We start from the raw sequence: 13,044 nt of genomic DNA, 5'->3' as shown, positions 1-13,044 counted from the left end.
TAAGAACATCCTCTCCACCTGATCGGCTATGTAGTGCAGAGAGTTCATGTAGCCTCTGATATAGCTGTGTCAATTTCGCTTCTCTTTGCCGTTTACGTCTTGCTGCGAGACCAATCAGTGTCCCTCTAATTGTGGCCTTGTGAGCCTCCCACAACATGTTGTGGGATTCCACAGTGCCTGTGTTTGTAATAAAAAATTGTCTGATCTCGTCTTTGATTGTCTGCGCTAATTCTGGAATTTTAATAAGGGACTCGTTTAGTTTCCAGTTTGCTCCCGGGCTAACCTGCCTAATTTGGGTGCATCTTAGCTCGATAGACGCATGATCCGACCATGTAATGTCATGTATAAGAGTGTCGGAAATTTGTGGGACCATTCTACTCGATACAAAGAAGTGGTCAAGTCTGCTATAGCTGTCATGTGGGTGCAAGTAGAATGTATATGAGCGCTCGCCTGGGTGTTGTTCTCGCCATATGTCCACCAGACATCCCCTTCGTAGCCCTTCTAGTAGCTCTCTGGTTCCTGCCTGTCTCCCCTTCTCCTGTCTCGGCGATCTATCTATGCGCGGGTCTAAGACCTTGTTAAAATCTCCCGCTAGTATCACGTTACCAATTGCGCAATTTTGCAATTTAAGAAAGAACTCTGTAAAGAACTGGGGATTATTTTCGCAGGGGGCATATATACACGCCAATGTAACTTTAGTTTGCTGTAGGGTGCCTACTATAATAAGGTATCTACTGTCAGGGTCTCTTTTTATCTTCTCCAACACGAATGGGATTCTATTATGAATCAAGATAGCCACTCCCTTTGTCTTTTCTTTGGCTGAAGCCAAATAGAATTTCCTATACTGTTTGTCTATATAACTCGGGTTCTTATTACGGCAATAATGCGTCTCCTGAAGGAATAGAACGTCAGAATTTCTGCGCTTGAATTCAGCAAACGCTTTTCTGCGTTTTTGGGGGGAATTAAATCCCTTGACATTCTGGGATATGAATGATAATGTCATCGTTGTGTGTGTGATGATTCTGCGTATGTGTATAGGTTTCTCCTCTTACCCGGGTTGTGGTGGGCCGGCGGCTGATGGTAGAGGATCTGTAGGTCTTGTGTTGCCATGTTTTCTGTTCTGAGGGTACCTGAGGGGGGGGGGAGGAAAACACAAAGGGGAGTGACAGGGGACATATAGCCTTGTTATATCAACAAGGGAAACCCATTTGGTCTTTGGAGACCTGTGGTTTGCTGCCCGGGAACACCGCTCCGCTTCCGGATGTTCTCATTTCCCCATATAGGGTTGTGGGAAATCATCCAGCTCGCGGCAGCCCAGGTCTTTGATTAGACTGTGGCTTAAGGCCACATTCCAACCCCAGAGGCACATGCCAACAGGCACTAGAGAGGGCAGACTCCCGCCCCTCCGCCGGCAGCAAAATGAAAACATTTTTTTAACATACAGCATATAAACAGCATGATAATTTCAACTATAACTCATCTTTTTGTCTGGCAAAAAACTCCGGTTGATCCCAACCTTTTACTTTCTAGCTTCTATTACTTTTATTTTACAGGTTTTAACTGGCTACCCTATCTCTATAAGTTAAGCTCAGCCCCTCTCCCCAGTAGGGGAGTGCGCGGACCCCTCTGGAGAGCTCCGGTGCTCTGCGCAAGCCTTCCGGTTACTGCTTCTGTCCTCTGTGCTTGAACTGCTTGCATCCTGTGCGTCCCGCGCCAGAGTCGCTGTTGATGACGTCAGTTTCCGAGCGCCGGCCTCTCGCGGGAAGATATTTATCGACGTCAGCTGGGGGCGTGCGCAGGTCTGGCAGTGTCTTGTGGTTGGTGTACGCGGTCCCGATGGGCGGGGTTACCCGGAGCTCCTCACATGCACGCCCGAGCTTTCTCCGCCATTCTGATCCGTCCCTTCTTCTCCGTTTTCTCCCGCTCAGCTACTCTTGGAGCCTCGTGGAGCCTTATGAAGCCATCTTGGTAAGTTTACAGGCTAGGCAGATTTTGCCATGTTTTTTCTTCCTTTGTCTTTTTCTGGACTGCCAGCGAGGCCAATTCAGTCTGAGTCAGGGCTTTCGTGGGGGGTGTATTATAGCCCCTCTTACTTGGGGCTGTAGCTCGGGAGGGTATATAGTTCCAAACTTTTTAACGTAAACAACTGGTGAACGAAACTGAGAACTTTGGTGTTCAATCTTCACCCCGGTCTTGAAGGGCCAGCTTTTGTGTGTTGTTGTCCGGATGGCTGTCGCACCTTTTCCCATTCCGTCCGTTGAGTCACTCGTCCAGCTGGGGTGTCAGACTGCGGTAAAGCATTAGGATATCCCAACTTGGCCAGGAACCCAGGCCCCTCTGCGATGTGCTTAAGGACGTGTGACCTGCCATTTTGCAGTACAATCAGGGCAAAGGGGAAAGCCCAGCGGTAGCGGACATTTTTCTCTCTTAGGAGTCTAGTGACTGGCTGTAGGGCTTGACGCCGTCCCAGAGTGATTGGAGAGATGTCTTGGAATATTGACATCTCTGCGCCCTCGAATTTGATCGTGGGGGTGGCCCTGGTGATTTTACATATGTCGGCTTTGGTCTTAAAGTGGTGTAGTCTCGTGATCACATCTCTGGGGGGGTTATTGGGAAGTGGCCTGGCCCTCAACGCCCGGTGACATCTGTCCATTACCAGTTCGGATTCTGTTTTTTCTGGCATTATAGATGTCATCCAGCGGTTTATTAATAGCTCGGGGTCCAGGATCTCTTCCGGTATCCCCCGTATCCTCAGATTATTTCGCCTGTCTCTGTTCTCGCTGTCTTCGTGGCGTTCTTCAAGTTCTGCTACTTTTCTCTCCAGTATAGTAACTCTGGAGTCTGTAGCGGTCTGACAGCGGGTGGATTCGTCCATCTTCTCCTCCAGATCGTTTGTGCGGGCCCCGATGCTGTGTATGTCTTTTCTTAAAGCGTCCACTTCCCCGCGGAAGAATGTTTTTAAGTCAGATAGGAGTTTGGCTATTTCTTTCTTCAGAGCACCCGTCTGTTTCTCCGTTATCGCGTCCATCTCCGGACCGGAATCAGATTCGGATGCCGCCATGTTTTCTTCCTCCTGTATCTTTTGCGCTCCCACAAAGTATGAACGCACGTCTTCCTTCTGTTTAGATTTTCGCCTTGTAGCCGCCATGAGACTTTATGCCTGGTTCTTATGCCTACTAAGTCCTGTTATTTTTATGCGCTTTTGATGAGTTTTATTATGCTTTTTTGTGTGTTTACTGCCGGCGGGATTCGGAGCGATCAGGTTAAGCTGCCATCCCTGCTCCTGCCGCGCATGCGCCAGAAATTGTGTTTTAAGCTTCAAGAAGTTGAAATGGAAGGAAATGTATTGGCATTTGTTGCTTTTTTCCCATTTTTTATTTACACCCCTATCAAAAGATGTCAGTGTGCGTGTGTTTCAGTATGTGGAGGTCGGTAGATTGTCTGCAGTGAACAATGCACTTTTAATATGACACATTTATTTGATTCGTTTTTATATGTTTTTTCTTCTCAGAAATATGGGTCTCTTAATTCAACCTTTTGGCTAAAACATTGTTAAACTTGCAACCACTTCAAGGAAACCCTTTAAGTAGTACAGTAGATGTCTAGCGGGCTCCTAATAATTGAATCCTTCTTTACAAGGCTTCTTATCCTTTATTTATTTATTTTTTTATTATTATTTATTTATTTATAAAATTGCTTTACCAGGAAGTAATACATTAACATAATTATCTGGTTGTCATACAAAATCTTCTTCTGAGCGGCGGGATGTACCCAGTACATTGCAGGTGAGATGGTGTCAAAAATGAACCTATAATACTACAAGAGATCAGTTATTGTGAGATTTTTCTCTCTCTAACTTAAATGTTCTTTTCCCCATAAAGAAGAACTGTTCGTTTGCAAATAAAATACTGCTTGAAAATGCAGAGTTTATTAAATTTTCCTCAAATTCTGATTTGATGTCTTCCATGTAATGTGCTAAGCAGGTCATTTTACAGTCTGTAACCACCATGTGATTTACTGCCTGCTTCTGTTTGATCACTGTAGCATTTTGTCAGCCATGAAATCGGAGCGAGTTTTCATTCCTTATCCTTTTACGGTTTAGTAAACGTGCTTGTAGTTGGATGGGACAGTGTCTTACAGTATATTCTGTATGGGTCTACACAAGCCAGAACTGGAAAGGTTGTTTTCCATTTTAACCATTTAGGCACTGCATATATGTTACGCACCCCATGCTATTGGCTGCAGTATTTTGGTTGCTCTTCTCTCTAGGCAGTGGAAGAAATACATAAGACAATATAATATTGTTAGTGTAGGACCTACTAAAATAGGTCTACCATGATGTGGTAGGCTCAAAATATTTTGGCTAAAGTATTGAACTAAATGGCCCATATTTATGAAGAAAGAATATAAATCCATAATAATGTACTAAATAATTTGTCATATTGGCTGTAGTATTGGGGTTGTATTGATGCCAATAAATTAATAATATGCATATAAATTATACTGCCTGCCAGATGCATATGAATTATACTGCCTGCCAGATACCATGGCAGGGTTTGACAACTTTTTATTTGTAACTTTTTGTATTCAATAAGTAAACTAAGATTTTTGCTGAAACTGTTGGCATAACATACTGTATTAACATAATGATTCAATAGGAGAGGACAAGCGGAAATCTCTTTCCAAATCTAGATTTAGATGACTTCATTGTTTACTTTCTAAAATGTTCAAGAAATAAAATGTGAGGCAATGTAAAGCAGGTTTCATCGTTATGAAAGGGTTAACTATGCTTTTCATTATCGGAGAAAACTCCACTGTAACCTCAAATAGTAAAAAAATATATAGAATTTAACAGTTGTCCTTTAGATCAGCGTTGTGCAAACTCGGGGGCGGCGCGGCGCGACGGTTACAGGGGTCCCACGCTCTCCCCCAAGGCATTTAAATTGAATACCGGGAACCGCGCGAGGCCTCTGTAACCAACTTACCTTTCCTTCTAGCGACGCGTCGTCATGGTAACCCAACGTCAAATGACCCAGCGGCGTGATTTGATGCTGGAGCCGAGCAGGGGGGGGAGGTCGCAAGCCGGTTAGGATAGTAGGCAGGGGTATACCAGGGGAAAAGTTACACTGAACAGATCAGTGCGGTTCTACCTTTCGCTGACAGGTGCGGGTAACCTATTTTTCATATTCGGCACACGAGGGTATCTGTTTTTCAGACCGCTTTTCTGTGACACGTGTTGTGTTTCTTCCCTAAATGGTAAGATCACAGCTTGCGCAGTATTTTTAGGACGAGGGGATATTTTGTGTACTGTATGCTGCGGCATTTGATCTGTTTTTGAGTGTGTGCCGTGTCTCCGTCCTAACAGTCTCGATATAAAAATAAATATCGGTTACAGTCCGGGAAAGGCTGGAAAACACCGCTTTAAACACAGTTGATGAAATCTGCCAAGCGATGCATGTTTTTTACACCACCGAGAAAGATGTCACTGACACTTGCAGCGGAGATGGGTCCTATAGTTTGGGACTATACTACTGCATTTTCTGTTCGGACCTGCCTCTTTGTGGAGCTGAAAAGCTATTTCCAATTTAATTCTGCCCATTACATAATTTACAAAACTAGAAAATTCCAGTGTGGTTTTTATGCTAAAACATAATAGATTATCACAATTATTATTTATTTTTTTTGTAATTATTAAATGCCTAAAGTTATCAGGCATTGTCAGACGCATAATATTTTCTGTACAAAACATAACAAACATAAATAATTTTTTGAAGGACCCGTTTTTTTTTGTGTCAAAAACAGTGTCCCATTAATGAAATTACTCTGTACAGATTTATCGTTGCAAATTATGAGATTGGCCGCATTGAAAAATTACAGACTTGCAATTTTACCATAACAAAGGATTTACTATCATAACCAAAACATATTGTTTAGTGTCGAACAGAACTAGTATCAAATCGGCGTGCTGTGGTTGTAGGACAGGGGACATATAGGGTAAAAATAGCTCGCTCAGAGGAGTTGAAGGGAAATTTGTATGATAACACGGGTCCCATGTGTGTGGTGATATTACAAAAGAAAGGTACTGGTCTAGAATATTTGGTCGCGGCCGTTTTGAAGCTACTCGCCTCTCCGCCGGCTGCTTCGCTGCCAAGGTAAGTTCCTAACCTTACACTACAAACCGAGAATCTTAAACCCTAATACTAATGCTACCCCCTATACATGAAAATCTAACCTTTTACCTAAAAGCCCCTATCCTTAACCCCCTACCCATACTGATAAATGAACCCTTAAATTAACTTATCTTGGCGAAACGCCCGGTGGCTGACTGTCCCTCTGCAGCCGAACGCCGGTGGAGGCTTGGTCGTGGCGAGACAGCTGCAACCAAATGTTTTGTTCAATGAAGGTACTATATACCTTTTTGCAGGTGCAATGATTTTATAGCAAGTTTACCAACCAGTGCTTTGATAGTGAGAAGAGGGGGCTAACAAGGGGGGTGGGCCTTAGGGGAGCAGGGGGGGTGGTAAGCAGAGGTGTCAATAGTATATAAACAAAGGTTCATCGTGGAATTGGAATCCTAGGTGGAGAACTCGCGGGGCTGTGTAATAACGCAACAAGAAAAAGTATACAGGGATGTTATAAGTGGGACAGGTTGGGAGGTTTAAATGGATACTGACCACTAGAATACTTCCCATTTTTTAATACCATATAGGCAGAGTAGAGCTGGGCCATTACTGGCAATACATTCAAATAGCCGCCTTTAGCATTTTATAAGTACAAATTAGACTTAACTTGAATGTTACTGTAACAAATAGCAGAGTTGATCGGGAAATGGTTCATTTAAGAGACCTCTTCAATCAGTGCTGTGTTATACACATTCAGAAGCTAATTATGTTTTCCTCTTAACATTTCACAGGAATAAAGATGCAGTCCAACAGATGGCCATTAATCCCCATCCATTATCAACAAGCTCTCAATTTTCTAATCAGGTGAGAAGATCTCAGATCAAGTCTTGACATTTACACGGTTCAGTCAACAACATAGGAGCACGTGTGTATTCTCTTGTAGGAGAACAAGGCTATTTTGGCTATCCTTCTATTTGGAGTAACATTAAGGGCTAAATCACTGGCCCCTGAAGTGGTAGTCTCAGTTTGAGAGCTAATGTCCGTCCCTTGTAGCCTTGCAAAGTGATTTCTTTACTTGTGCACCAGCTATTCAGCTGGATTTAAACTACTTATTTAAACGACGTGTTCAGCAAAAATGTACAACTGTGATTAATATTACGTATTAATATGTTGCAGTATTATTTGCATTCTTCCCAACTGCTTTCATTTTCATATAGTGGTCACTTAACCTAGACCTTTCCCAAAACATAAGCTTGTAATATTTCTTTTTTATTATTACTGTATTTATATAAAAGGAGTTTTTCATAATGACATGTAAAATAAAATCACCCAGATATGTTTTCAGTTCTTTACAGGGGTGGCCAGCTTTGGTTTAAGATGTCATTTAGGACAAGAGAAATAATCTTAAAAAAACTAAAGTGCATTATCATTCTCTATTAATCCTCTTGTCTTGTGCTTGGCCTCACACCAGGGGTGCTTAACTCCAGTCCTCAGGCCCCCCCCGCCCCCCACCTCAACCGTTCAGGTTTTCAGGCTATCCCAGCTTCAGCACACATGTGGCTCAGTCTTCGACTGATTGAGCCACCTGTGCTGAAGCTTGGATATCCTTAAGACCTGACCTGTTGGGGGTTCTTAGGGACTGGACATACAGTAGATACTACTGCAAAAAGTGGCACCTAGCATATGTAAGTGCTTTAAATAGAAAGTTCTAATTCAGTGGCGGCCAACTCCAGTCCTCAAGGGCCACCAACTGGTCTTGTAAGGCTATCCCTGTTTCAGCACAGGTGGCTCAATCAGTAGCTCAGTCTTCGACTGAGCCTCTGATTGAACCACCTGTGCTAAAGCAGGAATAACCTGACCTGTTGGGGGGTTGGGGGGGGGGGCGGTTCAGGACTTGAGTTGAACAGTCTGGGTGAAGAAGGGAAAGGTCAGAAGAGGTGTGTTTTTTTGGTAATGTTTTGCGATAAAGCAGAAATCGGGCAGATTACTAAGGAATTGCAGTGCACTTCTGTCTGGTGCTGCTAAAGTCTGTGAAACGCGTAGTCACCTGTAAAGTTGTTGATTCCTTCCTTTCATTTTCCTGGTCTGTAGCAAACTCGGATAGATCTTGTTAAATCTGACTGTAATACCTTTATCTTGGTTTTCTATTATTTGTACTAAAGTTAAGCATCAAAAAATAATACTGTAGGTATATAATGAATAATGGAAGCAGTTGGTTTGTCTCCCTAACTTAATTAGGCTATCTGAAATATGGGTCTCGGGATAAATTATAACCTTAAAATAGCAATAAAGGTTTTAAAGCAGCAGTCCAAGCTGCCATATTTATTTTTATTTATTTTTTAATTTTAAAACAAACATTTTTCCCTTTAATATGTGCATCAATACAATCCACACAATAAGTAATTAGCTAAGTTGCAGATCGATCCGTTTTCCTGTGATCGATCGGCGAAGATTCAGCTCAGGGGTTCACTAAATGGCTGTCAGTACAGCAGAACAAGACCAAAGATGCAAAGTTCTGAGGGGAAGACCATGTGACCAGGCAGTCACTAGATACAGTACAATTGGTGCACTGCTAGAGAGAGGGCAGGGCGCAAAAAGGGGTTCTGTTTCAGAAGAAGAAGCGGATGTGACTTTGTAAGTGGTTGCTATAGAAACAGAAAATGCTTGTTACATTAAAAATGTAATTCAGAGTTATTTAAAAAAAAGTATTTTCTCATAGTACAGAACTGATTTATTTTTTTAAAAAAACACACGTAGGATATTACTTGGTCTTCAGCTTTAAACATCCATGTGAGTGTGCGGCTCAGATCTCTGTAACTGAGATGCCGATCCAGCCTCAGGCTAGACGTAAGGTGTCTAAGTGCTATATTCTTACATTCGTTAATAATTCAACTATTGTTCCAAAGAAAATAACGAGATACTCATTGTATCATGTCTGGAATCACTGCTGCATTTTGTTCCCTAGTTATGGGCATGTGGTTTTGATGATTAAATGTTGTTCCCAAATAAGACACAGATATGACATTTATACCATTTGTGGAATTACTTTAGTGCTTAATCAGAAAACAATAAAATATGTTTAGTTAATAGATGGCTAATTGCTTATTAAAGAGCAAGAGCTTGGATTTCAAATAAATCAATTTGTATAATTACAATTACTTGCACGGCACAGATAGAGGAAGCAATCTAGACTAGTTTAATAAATATAACCAATGCTAAAGATTGAAGCAACCACGGAAAAGTTTGTAGTGTTTGAGGTTGAAATTGATACAAAATATAACGATAAACTAAAGGGAAAAGACTCCGCATGAGATCTTGTTGGTAGAAGACCATACAGTGGCATTATTTAAATGGAAAACACAGACTTGGAATAAAATTAAGCTAGTTAAGATTTGTCTGATTTTAGATATACAGTTCTCCAGAACTTACAAACTATCTAGGTTTAACTTATTCGTAACAAACCCCCAAAAGTCATGCAACACCTAAATAGTGATATTACTTGAGTTGATTATTAACATTATGGCCAAAAAAAAGAATCACTTCGTGAATGCTTATATATATTTTTTTTTGTGCCACGTTTCCATTAAAATTCTTTGTTTTAAAAATATTCAGCAAGTTGGCTATGCTTGTATCATTAGATTTGCTGCCATTTAATTTTTTTTTAAATTCAATATGTGTATCAATACTGACAAGTTATTAGCGAAGTTGCCGATCGATCCGTTCTCCTGTGATCAATCGGCGAAGATTCGGCTCAGGGTTTCACTAAATGGTTGTCGGTGCAGCAGAAGAGGACCAAGGATGCAAAGTTCTGCGGGGAAGATCATGTGACCAGGCAGTCATTAGATACAATTTGTTCACTGCTAGAGAGGGCAGGGCTCAAAAAGGGGTGTGCCAGAGCCTGTTGCAGAATAGGAAGGGGATGTGACTTTGTAAATGGTTGCTACAGAAACAAAAACATGCTCGTTACATAATACATTAAAAATATCTTTTAAAAAATGAATTCTACAAGTATTTTCTCATAGTGTAGAACTGATTTATTAAAAAAAACACATGTAGGATATTGCTCAAACTGCAGCTTTAATAAGCAATTATTTTTTTTTTTTTTTTTTTTTTTTAAAGCTGTTTTAGAAAATGTAATTTGGTTTTCCTAAACTTTTTTGCACTACTGCTTCATTAAGAAGACTTGCAGAGGTGATTAAAGTTAATTAATTTTCAGGAGCAGTATAGCCTTGCAGTTTCCAGCGGGGAAGAAGACGCTAGTTTGGGAGAGCTCATGAAAAGCTTGACTGATCCTGAAACAAAAACAGCTGTAAGTTTCATATTTTTTTTTGTTTTTTGTTTTTAAATCAGAAATGTGCTGATTATTATTTCCAGCGTGCTGTTTAGCATCCAAACATGGCCCTTAGCATTCTAAGCATGTTGTCATTTATTGCAGGTTATTGCACCAGTATAGATTGTAAGCCCTTCGAAGCAGGGACTCCTTTTCCTAAATGGTACTTTTATGTCTGAAGCACTTATCCCATTTGTGTTATTTATATTATTTGGTATTTATATGATTGTCACGTGTATTACTGCTGTGAAGCGCTACGTACATTAATGGCGCTATATAAATACATACATACATAGTTCACATTTTGCTTTGCAAATGACTTGTATAAATTAGAAGAAGAGTTTAAGGTCCATGAGCAATACCGTTACCACTGAAATAACTTGTAGCAGAAGACTAATCTGTAATCTGCATGCTATCCCATACAAAAAAATGGCTTTCCCCATTGCGCCCAGATCCTATTTCCATCACTCCAATAGGCCCCATAACTGTGGTTTCCATTAGTGCCCCAATGCATTGTATTGCCTGCTTTGTAGCACCAAATTTCTATCATGCTTGCACCCAGTAAAATGTAAGACATGTAAGGTGGGAAAGAAGTATATTTGAGGGAGTGACAGATTTCTCCCCCTCTCTCCCCCCCCCCCCCAGGTTTACCGGCTGCATGTATACTTATCTCATTTTTTTTTCTATGTGCAAATTGGCTCTATTCAACCTACTGTATTAAAAATGCCACTTACTTAGACTTTCGCCCTAGGAAAGGGTGCCCGTTTAATGCAAAAGGACGAGCTCAGATTGTAAAATAAAACCTTATCCACCATCTGTTTAATAGTCAGAAGTGGTGCTGAGATCAAGCATAATATAATCCATTTCAATATTTTGGATGAAAGATTCTTCAGACACAAACATTTCCATAAGATATATGTTAAAAAGAAGGCAATCGTCACATACTGTACATTAATGCTGCTAATGAACCCTAGAGGAATGTACAGTAATTTAGAGACATGGCTTTGGCTGGATGCCTTTGTGTTTCATTATGTTTGAGAGGCGAGAGAGTTTTCAAATGCAGCACACACAGATTGCAGTCCGTTCTCTGGGAGCTCTAAGTTTCCCTTGATGAAAACGAAAGGTAACTCTCAATGTGTGACTTTCTGGTATTTAAGAATAATTAGAATAATCTGAAGAAGTCATGAGTGATTAGTTGACCTGCGTTAAGTAACAAAACTGGCTCGATTTGATCTATCTGTCTAGGCGTTGGGTAATTCCTCCTTAACGAGGGCTTGGTTTCAAAACAAAAGTTTAAAAATGATTCAAGCTACAAAACACCACATATCACATGGCCTAATTTAGATAACAATATTAAGCCATCGTAGTAATAAATGTATTGTTTTTACAGGAAACGAAAACCAAATTTAGTGATCAGATTTTGGATTCTGTTGACCATGATGTGCTGGATCAGGTACTACAAGACTGTATGAGGAATTTATTATATGCACTGCAGTTTATATGATTAAAAACAGCCCCCTCCCATTATATAGCTGACCACTCACAAATCCTCTTCTCCCTTCCAAATGGCAACAACACAACACCCTTCTATGGGCTTCGGTAAATTAAAACTCTTGCTGACACAACGCAAAATCAACATGGCAGACTTGAGAAAGATTTGGGTATAGTTTTTTTTTTTTTGGTTTGTTAAATGTACAATTATGAGTGTGAGATTTGAAGTGTAGAAGCACATTAAGTTTATTTATGTCATGTGTTGATTCTTGGAAGTGGAAAGATGGAATGTTTCCCCTAGCTAAACCTGAGAATTGATCTACCGTAGGGGTGCTATTCCATAGGACACATTCCAGTGGCAGAAGACCTCTTATGACCCATTCAAGTGAATGTTTTGGAATGTGTGTCCCAGCGCTGGAAAGTATCTAGCACTACTTGGTCAATATGGCCTATTGCGTGATTTTATACATTAGGTACATCTTGTTGAGTAACCGGAGTGTTACTCTAATGGTTACACACTGAAAATACAAACTCAAAATGTATTCTTAATACAAAGTCTCTCTCCTGATTTGTTGCCTCTTTTCTTTTTTTTAGATTGTCAACCAACTGAAACAATCCAAAAGTGGCACAAAGATACCTTACAGTTCCCAAGATATATCTTTGGCACCTGCTCCTTCATATATTTCAGCAGAACGTGAGCTCACTGGTCACAGTATGAATCCTCTCAAATATGCGCATATTATATGTATATATAATATACACACTTGTAATGTTCTAAATATACATATATACACACATATATATATACACACACACACACAACATAACATTTATTGTTTAAATATATCGCAATCACCGAGTGTTCCAAAATGTTTGCATTGTACCTTCACTCAACATAGGCATGTTATTAGCGATTGTTTAATTTCCCTTTTCCGCATGTAATACCTTGTAATAGTACTGTACCCAGAAATATCCAGACGTGTTTATCAGATAATCTCACACTGTAGTCAAAACACAGAAATGTTCCATGCCCTAGTAATATGAAAGATAGTAGCAAAGATATGGGAGCATATAGTGTTACATGTTGGAAATCATTTAGTA

At 40.5% G+C, this 13,044-nt stretch overlaps 1 protein-coding gene across 10 annotated transcripts in view; it reads left to right on the top strand.

Annotated features, from left to right (window-relative positions):
- PATJ (PATJ crumbs cell polarity complex component) overlaps positions 1-13,044 on the top strand; it is a 154,519-nt gene that overhangs the window by 114,095 nt on the left and 27,380 nt on the right. For 9 of the 10 annotated variants that reach the window (XM_075615970.1, XM_075615974.1, XM_075615973.1 and 6 more), the window contains 4 exons: positions 6,914-6,986; positions 10,339-10,431; positions 11,843-11,905; positions 12,538-12,655. In XM_075615970.1, the coding sequence (XP_075472085.1) occupies positions 6,914-6,986; positions 10,339-10,431; positions 11,843-11,905; positions 12,538-12,655 (347 nt within the window). The remainder of the gene's footprint in view (positions 1-6,913; positions 6,987-10,338; positions 10,432-11,842; positions 11,906-12,537; positions 12,656-13,044) is intronic. The other variant, XM_075615971.1, reaches the window with a different exon arrangement.

This window comes from Ascaphus truei, chromosome 10, assembly GCF_040206685.1.
Source record: "Ascaphus truei isolate aAscTru1 chromosome 10, aAscTru1.hap1, whole genome shotgun sequence".
Classification (NCBI taxonomy): Eukaryota; Metazoa; Chordata; class Amphibia; order Anura; family Ascaphidae; genus Ascaphus; species Ascaphus truei.
The sequence above is the reverse complement of the archived record's forward strand: the minus strand, read 5'-3'. Positions and strand labels throughout refer to the sequence as shown.